Source organism: Mixophyes fleayi, chromosome 8 (genome assembly GCF_038048845.1).
Source record: "Mixophyes fleayi isolate aMixFle1 chromosome 8, aMixFle1.hap1, whole genome shotgun sequence".
Taxonomy (NCBI): Eukaryota; Metazoa; Chordata; class Amphibia; order Anura; family Limnodynastidae; genus Mixophyes; species Mixophyes fleayi.
Genome location: NC_134409.1, coordinates 67,732,017 through 67,745,078, shown reverse-complemented (window position 1 = coordinate 67,745,078; position 13,062 = coordinate 67,732,017). Strand labels below are relative to the sequence as shown.

Below are 13,062 nucleotides of genomic sequence, written 5' to 3'. Positions count from 1 at the left end.
CATGGATCCGCCACTGACCGAGGATAACATAGGTCTAAAAGAAGCTCCTGTAGCTACATAGATGGATTTTAAAAATCCTTCCACTTTCCTGTCAGTAGGGTCCTGAAGGCAAGCTGAGCCCGGGACTAGCAAAGTGGTGTGACGCGTCAGGCGTGCTACCGGAGTGTCAACCCTTGGTACTTGTTCCCAACGGTTAACATCCTCCAACTCTAGAGGGTACAAAGCCATTAATCTTTTAGGAACTACTACCTTGCGGTCCGGATGAGACCAAGCTGCCTCTGCAATTTCCCTTCACTTAGAAGAAGGGGGAAAACAGACTGTGCGTCTTTTTATTTTCTTAAAAAGACCCTGATTCGCAGTGTTAGATTCATTATGTCTAAGAGGTCTAAGGTCCTTCTAACTGCTAAGATCAGATCCTCAATGCAAGTGAGAATCCTCAACAGCCCTCACCTGGTGATCATCCGTCTCGTAAGGAATTTCTCCATCCTCTTCGGATGATATTTCTGAATCTGATACTGAAAGAAGAGGATGATTGATTCTCTTACATTTGGTTCCAGACTGAGAAGATCTCAGAGAGTCTAGAAACCTGTTCAGTCTATCAATTCCCCTAACCAAAGAGGAGGACCAAGCGGGCTCCCCTGGGGGCCCTCTGGGAAACAAGAGAGGATGAAGGGCCAGCGGTTGCTAGGTCTGTCCCGTCATTAACCTGTTGTTGGAGTACCGCTGAAACTGAAGCTCCCCTGTCGAGGTAGAAGCAGAGCTCGCAGACAGCGCTGTAGTCTCCGCCTGACTGGTGAAAAGTTGCACCTGAGAAACCATCGACTGTGCCAGTGATACCGCCCACCCTGGTTCTTCTGTTAACAACAAAATACTGCCCTGGGCCTGTGCCCCCTGGGACCCTGCCTCACAATCTACGCAGAGCGCCCCCAGGTCCTGCCGTACATTTGGCAACTTTACCTTGCATTTTGAGCAAGCAAAGTATTTTGCTTTTGGTGCTATCCCTTTATCAGACATTATAAAAGGAATAACAGTCACAGAATAGAATATATAGAGACAGTTAGCAATTATACAACACAAAAAACAAGGTTATGAAAGATGCTATCTAATCTCTCACTATCAGTCAAAAGATGTATCTTGGAATATGTTGTAAGATATTGTATTGTATTGTGTCCCAGTCAACTGTGAGATGCAGCGATTTTCTCTAGAATATTCTGCTATTCAACAATAAATATTAATACTGTATCACAGAGTGTATATTAGTAAATAAATATATATAGTTGTGCTAAAATATATATATCCCAGAGCGCTTCAATAAAATAACAGCAGCCCAAATCACATGAACAGGAGACCATACTCCTAAATAAACATGTAACAAAAGATGGATCAACAGGCGCTAAAAATAAGTCATATGAAATAAATCATGAAGTCCATATAAATGTCTTTTCCTCTTCACCATAGGTCTTCCATACGTGTATATATAGACCGACAAAAAAGAAGAAATGTATATAGTGAAGTAAATCACAACATGAGGTTCTCTTTATCACCCCTAAATGGATTCCTCACCGTGTGGGGAGATTAACACTCAAAAATTTCACTTTAAGATGGGTTTCCACAGAGAGTCTTCTCAAGATCCTTCTAGTCGGGACTGGATCTTACTCAAACACAAAATAAACCTATATCTAGGTTCTCTGTATACCATAATTAATCATGAGAAGGGAATAGAAGCTGTCAATAGGTCTCTGTCTGAGAGGCTGTTTGGAAGGCTTATAGAATTTTCTCTTGGATGGGATTAGGTTTATTTTGAGTAATAATTATTTTTTCTTTGAAGAGGAATTCTATTTACAAGAAGTCGGTACGGCTATGGGCACCAGGTTTGTCCCATTACGCTTATCTGTTCATGAATATATGGGAGTTCGAATTTGTATGGACGGATTGCGAGCAGGGGGGGCCTGGTTTAGTTTTATTGATATTAGTTTTGTGTGCAGTGGTGAAAGGAAGGATCTAAATAATTTATGTACTCATCTGAATGATAATCAATATGAGATCAAACTCACATTTGATGTGAGTAAAGAGACAGTGAATTTTCTGGACCTTATCATATATGTTGAAGGAGGGAATCTACAAACGAAAACATTTAGGAAGCCTATGCACCTGTTGATCCATCTTTTTGTTACATATATAGTTGCACTTAGCCTTCCTAGACTAGTACATGTCTGCAGCAGGAGAAGAGTCTCAGTCAGCAGTGAAGTAGAAGCTGGGAGTGTACTGTGTACTTTTCCAAGGCAGATCTTGGCACATTAGGAGATACCATGGCACTGTCACTCACCAGACTGTGAGTGCTTCTTCCCGTGTGTTTAGGAACCGTGGCCGTCCACCATCCTGAGGGTCTGCGCATGCGCAGCCCCTTCAAACTTTCAGTACCTGTCCCTTTAGTTAATTGGCTGATCAGGCAACACTCCCTATTTATAGCACCTGAGTTCCATACCTCGTTGCCTGATCTTGGAGTCTCATTCCCCATGAGCCTCTGAAGGTGTTCCTGTGTTTCCTCGTGTATTCAGCGCTGCTGATTCCTGTGGTTTCCAGACCACTTCTACTCCTGTGGTTTTCAGACAACTTCAACCCTCCTGTGTTTCATCATGACTGTTAGCTGATTCCTATCCGCTGCCTCCGTGCACTACAGTCCTCAGACCACTTCAACTCTCCTGTGTTTCATCGTGACTGTTAGCTGATTCCTATCCGCTGCCTCCGTGCACTACAGTCTTCAGACCACTTCAACCCTCCTGTGTTTCATCGTGACTGTTAGCTGATTCCTATCCGCTGCCTCCGTGCACTACAGTCCTCAGACCACTTCAAATCTCCTGTGTTTCATCGTGACTGTTAGCTGATTCCTATCCGTTGCCTCCGTGCACTACAGTCTTCAGACCACTTCAACTCTGCTGTGTTTCATCGTGACTGTTAGCTGATTCCTATCCGCTGCCTCCGTGCACTACAGTCTTCAGACCACTTCAACTCTGCTGTGTTTCATCGTGACTGTTAGCTGATTCCTATCCGCTGCCTCCGTGCACTACAGTCCTCAGACCACTTCAACTCTCCTGTGTTTCATCGTGACTGTTTGGCTGATTCCTATCTGCTGCCTCCGTGCGCTACAATCTTCAGCTCATCTCAACTCTCCCGTGTTTCCTCGAGACTGCTACAACTGATTCCTATCCGCTGCTCTCCGTGCTCAACAGTTCCAGCTCAGATCTACTCTCCCGTGTTTCATCGTGGCTGCACCTGCTGGTTGCTATCCGCTACCTCCGTGTACCTGCAGAGTCCTGCTGGCTGCTACTCCTCAGTTCTACTCGTGTCTGCAGCAGCTGATCCGCTCTCCGTGCTTCTCAGTGTTCCTGCTGGTCTCTACTCGCCAGTCTGCATCGGATCTGCGCCTCACTGCTTTCATCTCGTCTAGACCATCGCTACTCTTCAGGGTCCTCCAAGAGTCCAGTTCTACATACTACTGCTTCCTGAGTATTTGTTCCCCTGCTGGTCTACCTACCTGTGCGCTGCACCTACTTGATTACCGCTTCACCCTCCAGGGACTTCGCATCCTGCCGGCCTCCAGCCGTTCAGGTATCTCTGCACTCCTGTCTGACAGCCTTCTCCTGAACCACGGTATGCATACTTCTCATTGACTGTGCTGGTGTATTGCATATCTTGCTGGACTGAGTTGTTCTCCTCTGGAGCTTACTATCCGCTGAGACTATTGCCATCATTGACTGTGTTATCTTTTGCCCGGATAGTTTCTATGACTTTGTATTATTGCAGTGCTGTTCAGTCATTACTATATTGTGCATGTCATTGTGGATCAAGTTCAAGGTGCCCGTGTATCCTCTGTATTGCAGTCTCTCCCCGTGCTCCTCCTCACATATATATTCAGTGGTACAACTTGCTAGAGGCAGACCACTGATTCCTGTTTCCAGTGTCACCTGTTCCAGTGTCCTCTCACATAGCAGTGGTACAACTTGCTAACGCAGACCACTGACTTCCCGGATACCTTCACCTGGATCCCATTCCTTCACCCAGACAGCGGTACAACTTGCTAAACGCAGACCGCTGACTCTCATCACCTCCTCGTTTCTGTTGGACATTCCTCCTCACTATAGCAGTGGTACAACTTGCTACCGCAGACCACTGACTACCCTCACGTGTCCTTTGTCCATTCAGTTCCTCGTGTATTTCTACATATATATTACCAGTGCTGCTAGTCATAGACTTTCCCGAGCATCTCTATCATCAGCTGTCTCCTGTTCCGTGATCACCCCGCTACCAGAGTACCATATTACCACCTATACTGCTCTGGTAAGCTTATCACCTGGTGATCCCTGGGTAAAGACTCCTAGTGCCTGTGACAGGCACCCTTTTCTGTGGGGAGGGGGCTCTAATATCCAGGTGCATTCCTCTGCTCAGCCGTCTTTCTCTTAGCCCTAATGTGCGCCACTTCCATAATTTAAGTGCACCATCGGGTCTACTGCCGTACATCGATAGTTGATGTACTTATTTACCTAAATCCCCCTCTTCTGAGGGGGGAACTTGGTAGTGGCCATAAGATGGCGGCCGCCATTGCTCCAAATCGTGGCGCTCTATACCTGCAGGTAGCGCCGGTCATCTGGTACCACCAGGTGTGACAACGGCTAATGAGCCGCCTGTCACACACTCGATATCCACGTTGAGAGTGAGAGCCTGCCTCGGCTCTCACTCCCGTACAGAGGCTGCTGCTTCTTTTTTTTTTTTTTACACACAGTATACCGATTCTACTCGCACACTAAGCAGGCTGTGATATATCTATGTAAAGCAAGGAAAAGATAAACCTTACTACATTACGCCAGCAGTAATGAAGCCCAACTCCTTGGGCACTTAATCTACACTGAGGAGCTACAGGGGGGTTGCAGAGGGGAGGGGTCTGTCAGCAGGTCACAAGTTAACTAGTTAAGTGCCAACTCCCTCACTCACCACTACAACACATTGTAGCAGTGTCTCAAAGAAAGAATGAAAGAGAAAATGGTCTATCATTTGTTGACAAAATGACTCTTAGAAAATCATCTAAGTAGAACAAAAGTTCTACTTAGATGCCGGTGAAAGTACAGGGCTAGACGGACCACCTAACCAGAGAAACAAATAGCTAGATCTCATCACATTTGGGCTACCATATGTGGGGCCAAATTGAGCGATGGTCCTTTCAGTTGAATGGCATAATCGGCTTGTGTGTGGCCACATTTTTAATCCTTACTAGTCCCCATAATCATTTTATTCCGTTATACTAACTACCCACAATTTTGGATTGGATACCACAGTGGTATTTAATATCAAACTTATATTATAAAGTTGTTTTTTCAATACATCTCAGTTCACTGTAAGCAAGTCATGATTATATCACCAACACAGTCCCACAATCTAGGTGAATTCTTGAACTTGCACCTCTCCTTCATTCTCATGTCCAATTCCAGTTTTCAAATACACATCATCTCTAAAATATGCCTTTCCATTACATATGATGGCATCAAGGTCTTTGTCCACTCACTTATCACAGCAGGCTTTAATTTTGCAACTCTCTGTTAATTGGTTTTGTCCACATTATGCCAAGCCAAACAAATGTAGCATGCATAAATCTATCTTTAAAAGTTGGGCATTTTTACAAACATTGAAAAGTCCAGGTGGTAAAATGTCTCCATTCGTAATGTTAGCCGTGGTATTCCAAGTAATTGTTTAGTGTTTAACACTAACTCCATGATTTGCTGTTGAATCGTGGCAAACACATGAGGTCACTGTGAGAGTCGCAGTTTACAGATAATAATAGATGGTAATAATAAATTATTTAAACACAATTTTAATATACATTACAAGATGTAGGTGCACTCTTTAAGACCATATTTATATATATTTAAACATAGATTTATGTTAAACATTGCATTAATATAAACTCTATAATAGAACTAGAATAAACATGAGGTTCTTGGTGCATATTTTGATCAAACTGTGGATGTCCATATACCACGTCAAGGTGACCTCTTTCAGAAGGATACCTGGACTAACAATTTATCATTTTATAATATGGGACTTACCTCATTTAGTGCCCTAAACTACAAGAAATATTGGTAGGAACCAGACTGCTCTGATTAAAAACAGCTATGGATTTATGGGTGGCGTGCTGGGCCAGAAAGAAGGTAGTCACCACCTTCAAAATCTACAAAATTTTAAGTGGGCGAAGATCCACACACCCTAATTTCCAAAGTTTGGTGCATCTGCATCTTGGATTGTGCATTTAAAGGTGTAGCACCATTAATATATTTTGAAATTAGGGTGTGCAGACCAACCCCCTTACAATTAATTACAAATTAATGAATTGGCAGAAGCTACTGGTTTGAGCATATGTTACGGTCAGTCGCTAGCAGAAAAAACACACACCGCTGTATAATGGAGACCTGCAACTGGTTGACAGCTACCTCTGACCAGACTAGAGATGGTGCCCCTGCTACAGTGGAAGCCAGCCCTAGTCATTTTAACAGTTTTTTTTATATTCTTAGGGACAGCTGTTCCTTTATACTAGAACCACCGGGGTGGGAAAATTAACATTGTTAATTACACTGGCAGACAAAGACCAGGGCTGATCAGCATGTGGCTGGTAGAATCTGGGGGAAACAATGGCTTGTTGACCACATTCCAGAATCACCAGCCCTGCACTGACCAGCCCCGGGCATATTATCACTATATGAAAATATTTGCTCTCAGGTACTCCTTGAACGTTATACAACATATTCTATTAGGCAGCTGCTGGTCATGGAGTGTCCACACTCCAATAGGTAATATATATATAAATAAAATTGAAAAGCGCTACACCTAATCAAAATAAAAAAATGCCTATGTCGCGCAAAAAGCTATCAAACTAATTGTCTCTAAAAATTCTTACTGTGCATAAATAGGCTTAATTGTCCCGAAACCTTTAATAATATGCAAGTGTCCAAATGGTAATATGTCATAAATCAAAATGTTCAATTAAGGTGTCTGATGCTGCAGGAAGTTTGTCATGTCACAAATACACTTTGCTTAAAGTATTTTTACCTCAAAGGAACCAGAAAAAACATTTTCTCAGTTAGGATAATAACGTACCCAATGGTCGATTCTATTTGTGAAAAACAAATTATATTAATATTGGATCAATTGCAGTGGATTGTTCCTCCTCCCTGATATCAATATGTTCCATATAAAGTAGCAACAATTACGAGGTGATAAAAAATAAAAATCTAATTTATTGATTAAATAATAGAATTCACCTCTAGTATTCTATGATTTTAAAATCAGTACTGTGATTTTAAAGTCATAGTATACTAGAGGTGAATTTTATTATTTAATTTAGCACTGTTCAATTTTTTAATATATATTATCACTATAGCAAGGTGACCCCTATAATGAAATACAGCCCCACTTTCTAGTGCTGGTACTGGCTGAAGATTTGAGTCAGGCACATGCTGCCCATTTTTTAAATTATAGTATTTGTTTTTATATTATAATGTAGCATCTGTGGTCTGAGTAGAGAGGTAACTGTCAATCACTTGCAGTTCTCTGTTAATCAGACCACAGATGATTTGGTCTAATTGGTTCACTGAAGCTTGAACAAACAGTACGCATGTCCTGCAAACATTTTTTTCACCTGACATGCACAGGACAAATCTGTTATGTATTGCAAGGAATTTCAATTTCATTCTTTGACTTGGGATCTCGTATGTGCAATATGTTGTTACCTACTTTCAAATGCACTTGCTTGACTCAATTTCAACTACGCTAGGGAACTTTCCACCCTGCTAAGTCACACTCTACTGCACTTACTCAACTGTTCAGAAATCAATGAACACTCATGTTTTTAGATAATCTTATTCTGGCTCCTCTTATCCATATGCATCAAAACCTTTTCCAAAAATCACAATCTCAGTTAGGCTGCCTACTGCATAGCCTACTTCATGTGTGTCTCTTGTTTCCTTCAATGCTTCTGTACTTAATGTAATATTATATCTATTAACCTTTCAGTTAACTGAACAGTTATTTAATATTTTTCAAATTTATAAAACAATCAAAACTCAAAATAATAATAATAATTTTATATGGCAAGTATTACTTATACAAGTTACTTACCGGTGATGTAAGAATGTTTGCAGAAACTATTTGAGGACAGGAATTTGCAACAGAACGGGATTTTTTCTGTACAAAAAAAATATTGCTCACATTAACTAAACCAAATAAAATTACATTTCATTACTGCTTCAATCCAATCCAACTAAAGTTTATGTAACTATTGTGTTAAAAAAATAGTTATCTTAGGTTCTATTCACAGGGTACTTGATCATTTTTTTCATCATAAATATTTCTTCTATTATAACTTCTGTGCATTTTGTAAGGAACGTACTAGAACATATTGGTTCAGACGTGGCTAAATATGTCTTAATTCTTATACGTCTCTCAATCTCAGAACATATATGAACAAAAATGTCAAACACATGAGACTCCATTATAAAACGGCTTCCAAACTCAAATCTTACCTTTTAACATTGTCAACTTCTAAATTTTTGCCTATAACTGTGATCAACTTATAAACATGTCAACTAATTAAATCACTGCGTTTGTGTACTTAAATTTAGCACCCGCCACTTTGTCATTTGTTCCTGTATGCATCACATCACATTCCAGACAAAGACCTCAGTCCTAATTTGTTTTCTGGTATTGAACTTATTACTCCCATTATGTAATGTCTGTTTCTTTTAATTTTGCAAGGCAACTGTAAAAAACAAATTGGCTGTTCCTTGCTGTAAAGTATCCTGATGACAATGGCATTTGAATGTCCACATTATGACTGTCGACTTCAGCAACTGTCGACAGTAACAATGTGGTCATTATAACCATGTTGACATACGGAACCTGTCAACAGTCTGACTGTTGACAGGTTCATCGTCGTCATATTAACTACCTCTCGTTTTGGTAAATAGAGGAGAAAGCTCATATAAAGAACACTGATGTCTATGGAGTTATGCAGTTGCATTGCACACAGTTGTCTTAGTAAGGTGGATGACGGGGAAGAGAAAAGAATGTTCTACCTAGCCATCCCTGTTTCTTTGGTTAGAAGGTCAATAATCTCTGAACTTCCATCTCTCCTCCACTCACTTGTCAAAATGAAATGGAGGAGTGACAGATTAAATAATACTCATGTGCACATAGCCTTACTGATATTAACTATTAAGCACTAATGATCACCAGGAATGTTGATACAAGCAATATAAAACTGTAAGCCTACCACAACAAGCTAAGCTCACACAAAGTAGGCTTTAGTTGTTGCACCATTTTCAGCAAGGATACATTATGATTATTTCTGTTAATACTCAATTTTCATCTGATTACTTTTGGCCTTGGCAACCAATCACACATTGTTTAACTTCCATTATATTACATTAATTGCTGACTGGTTTAAATGGATCACTGCACCATATGCACTTTGATTCCAACAACAACAGCATTTGAAGTTTACTAGAGTCCATCTTCTTTTACATTCTTACCTGCTCTTCAAATAGGTCAGCGTCTTTGTCTTTGACTTGTCCATTAAACAGGATAATAGAATCTTCCAACACCTTTGCCCATTGCGCAAGGCCATTCTATATAATAAAAAAAAAAAAAGAACTTGACCTGGCTGCACAACTACTCAAAACTCACACATCCTCATGTTTGAGAACTCATAACATGTGTCAAACAGAGATACAATACAATACAAACATCTAGAAGATATAAGTCATAAAACATTGGCCCCTATTAAGAAGAGACAAATAATTAATTAATGTTATTCCTAATAATCTGAAATGTATCTATTATAGGGCAAGTATCTTCTGTGACAAATTAGAAAAAAGTAGTTCTTCAAAACCAAACAAATTTACTTCTAATAAGAGTAAAGGATTTTTCAAGTGTGCAAATTGTATAATGTGTAAAACATAGAGAAGTGGACAACTTCGTTGGTACCCTTAAAGCTCATAGAAGCAATGATCCGTTCGTTCAAAAGTCGGATCAGTGGGTGTAGTGACACGATGATTGAAAGTCTTCCCAATGGATGATTGTCGCCTCACTTAGTGCCATAGTGGTCGTACCGTTCAATATTTCCATTCCAATCACCTTTCCATCGTGTAATGTGTATAAATTTACGATCGATCCATGATAATCCTCCAATACTTCCTTGAGTTGGGGCTCCGTTGGGGGCGTGTGTATGGAAATTTCAGAAGCATGTACCTGTCCCACGTGGTGTGATGTCTGCACATCACTGACTTGTTAATTAGATAATTGTAACGGAATAGCAATAGCAGTAACGGAATAGCAATAGCAGTAGTCTATTGCGTCCAGCATATGGCAGCCAGTTTAATAAAGTGTAGCTCCGGAGCTATGGGTCTCCTTAAATGGGTATTCTCCCTCTGGATGAGAGGGGTTACAAGTTGGAGCAGTTCCTAAAAAGTGGCTTCATTCATGCGCAGGACATTCTTAAAGTCATCTGGGTTTCTGTCCCGTATCTGCTGTAGCAGGGGTATATGAGAGAATGTGTCTCTCCTCTTGAACCAATCTTTGCTCCAACAAGGTCTATTCTTTCTCCTTCTTTCTCTTGAGATTCCATACCTGCAGTCTTCTTGCCACAGCAAGCAGGAAAAGTGCAGTTGCTTGTTGTTCTTCTACTGTATCCATTGTAGGAAAAAAAGTATGAATGAATGAAGAGACAGTGTTGTCCTCTGTTTTTATGCGTTTTTGGGTGTTTACTATAGTGAAAGCTCTGCCCCTTTATGCTAATGTCTTTGGTATATCTTTACATGACCCGCAAATGTCACTTCAGTGTGTACGAAATTAAAATCATTGTTCAAGACAAAATGGCTGTAAAAAGTTGCTACCGGGATGATCGCTCTTCCCTTTATCATTTAAAATGAGGCTAGTGTGTATGCACTCTATAGACCGAGCGATTGGACCATTGATCGGATGTTAAATCGATCGGCATAAAAAGTTGGTGGAAAATTAGGCAGTGTATACCTAGCTTAATTAAAGACTATAGTAATTGGATTATAGTGAAATTTCGTACGAATTGCTTTCTTAACTTAGTATAACACATGTCTTCAATCTTCTAGTCAGTCATTGAGCCTATTTAAATGGGAAAAAAATAGTTGTCACTGAGCTGTTTGCTATCTGAGGAGAACAGAAAGAAAATTGTAGACAAGCATATTAAAGATAAAGGCTGTAAGACCATCTCCAAGCAGCTTGATGTTCCTGTGACTACAGTTGCAAATATTATTAAGATGTTTAAAGTCCATGGTAGTGCAGGTTAAATGTGCTCTGGTATTCCCTACAAGGTATTTGTGGTTTGATGACTGGGGATCAGCTGGAAAATTAAGTGTCCGAACTCCAAGGGGAAGAATAAACAGCTGTTAACCAGCGCTGCAACTGCTGTCCATGTGTACTAATTTGATGATCTCTATGTGATCACTGCTTACTTTGTCCCAAAATAATTTTCTCTGAGTGATACCAAAGGTCCAGTTAGTATACTTCACTATTTTTGGCTTTATTTGAAGTAATGTAATACTGGATAAGCTGTCACACAAGTATCCGCCTACTTTTCAATGTGGACAAGTTGTATGGAACAATCTACAAACCACTGAATTTGAACTATCTGGAACTTTAAGGATACTAACTGGACTTTAGGGACTTTGCGCGCATCACCCAAAGAAAATTATTTTGTGACTCAGTACGCGGTAATCACACAGAGATCATGAAATTGGTACACATAAACGGTAGGTGCAGCTCTTTAAAATCCATGGGACTGTAGCCAATATCACTGGACACAGATGCAAGGGGAAAATCGAACCCAGATTAAACATAAGTATAGTAAGTATGGTATCAAAAGAGCCAAGGCAAACTTCCAAAGATATATAAGCTGGGGGTGCCTTGAATCTGTGCAGCGCACAATGAAATCTCAAGACTATCAAGGAATTCTGGAGTAAAACATACTGCACAATGTAAGAAAGCTCTGTCTCATTGGCAGGTCATGGCTCATTCAACAGGATAATGACCCAAAACACAGCTAAAAGCACTGAAGAACGGAAAAGAACAAAGCACTGGACTATTCTGAAGTGGCCTTCTATGAGTCCTGAAATTAATCCTATCAAACATCTATGTAAAGAGCTGAAACATGCAGTATGGAGAATGCACCAACCAAACCTGAGACAGCTGGAGCAGTTTGGCCAGGAAGTGAGGACAAAACTACCTGTTGACAGGTCCAGAAGTCTCATTGAGAGGTACAGAAATCGCTTGTTTGCATAATTGCCGCTAAAGGTTGTAAAACAAAATATTAGGTTAAGGGTCCCATCATTTTTGTCCATGCCCTTTTCATTTGTTTTATTATTTAAAATATTCTGTTTAATCAAAATGCAAATGCAAAGTCTGATTTCTATTAAATATGGAATTAACAATGATGGATGGCAATTAGTTTTGTCAGTTTCAAATTATTTCAGAGAATAACAATGGTTCTTTATTTTTAATGGAAATTTGTCCACTTCTGTATAAAACCAAAGAATCATGTGTAAAGGAAGTAATATCTACAACCACTGGCAAAATGATTAACATTTAGTTAATCACCTGCAATATTAAGAACTGTGTGTACCTGATTAAAAGTATATGTAATAAACAATTGAAAAAACTATGGGGAGAACACATTCGCAATTTGAAAAAGATTTTGAGTCACACTCTCTTTCTAAACACTGTAAAAAAGAACATCAATAAAATATACATTTGATTAATGATTTTTTGGGGAATAAATTAATTGAGGTTGATTGGAGATGTAAAGATAGAAAAGAAGATTTAGTTTAAGCTGAAATGGAATTAATTTATCTATTTGATACCCTCATCCCCAATGGTCTAAACTAGGAATTTGAAATTAAATGGTTCTTACGATTTGGAGGTTATATCTCTACATGTTTAAAATATTGCATATCAATGAACGATGCCTTTTTTTAATTAGGTACTAAA

At 39.9% G+C, this 13,062-nt stretch overlaps 1 protein-coding gene across 1 annotated transcript in view; it reads right to left on the bottom strand.

Annotated features, from left to right (window-relative positions):
• The window catches only part of ODR4 (odr-4 GPCR localization factor homolog), a 90,782-nt gene that overhangs the window by 15,649 nt on the left and 62,071 nt on the right, over positions 1 to 13,062 (bottom strand). Inside the window, exons 8-9 of the mRNA XM_075182678.1 lie at positions 9,576 to 9,671; positions 8,164 to 8,229 (exon numbers count right to left, since the gene is read on the bottom strand). Coding sequence (XP_075038779.1) covers positions 8,164 to 8,229; positions 9,576 to 9,671 — 162 coding nt within the window. The remainder of the gene's footprint in view (positions 1 to 8,163; positions 8,230 to 9,575; positions 9,672 to 13,062) is intronic.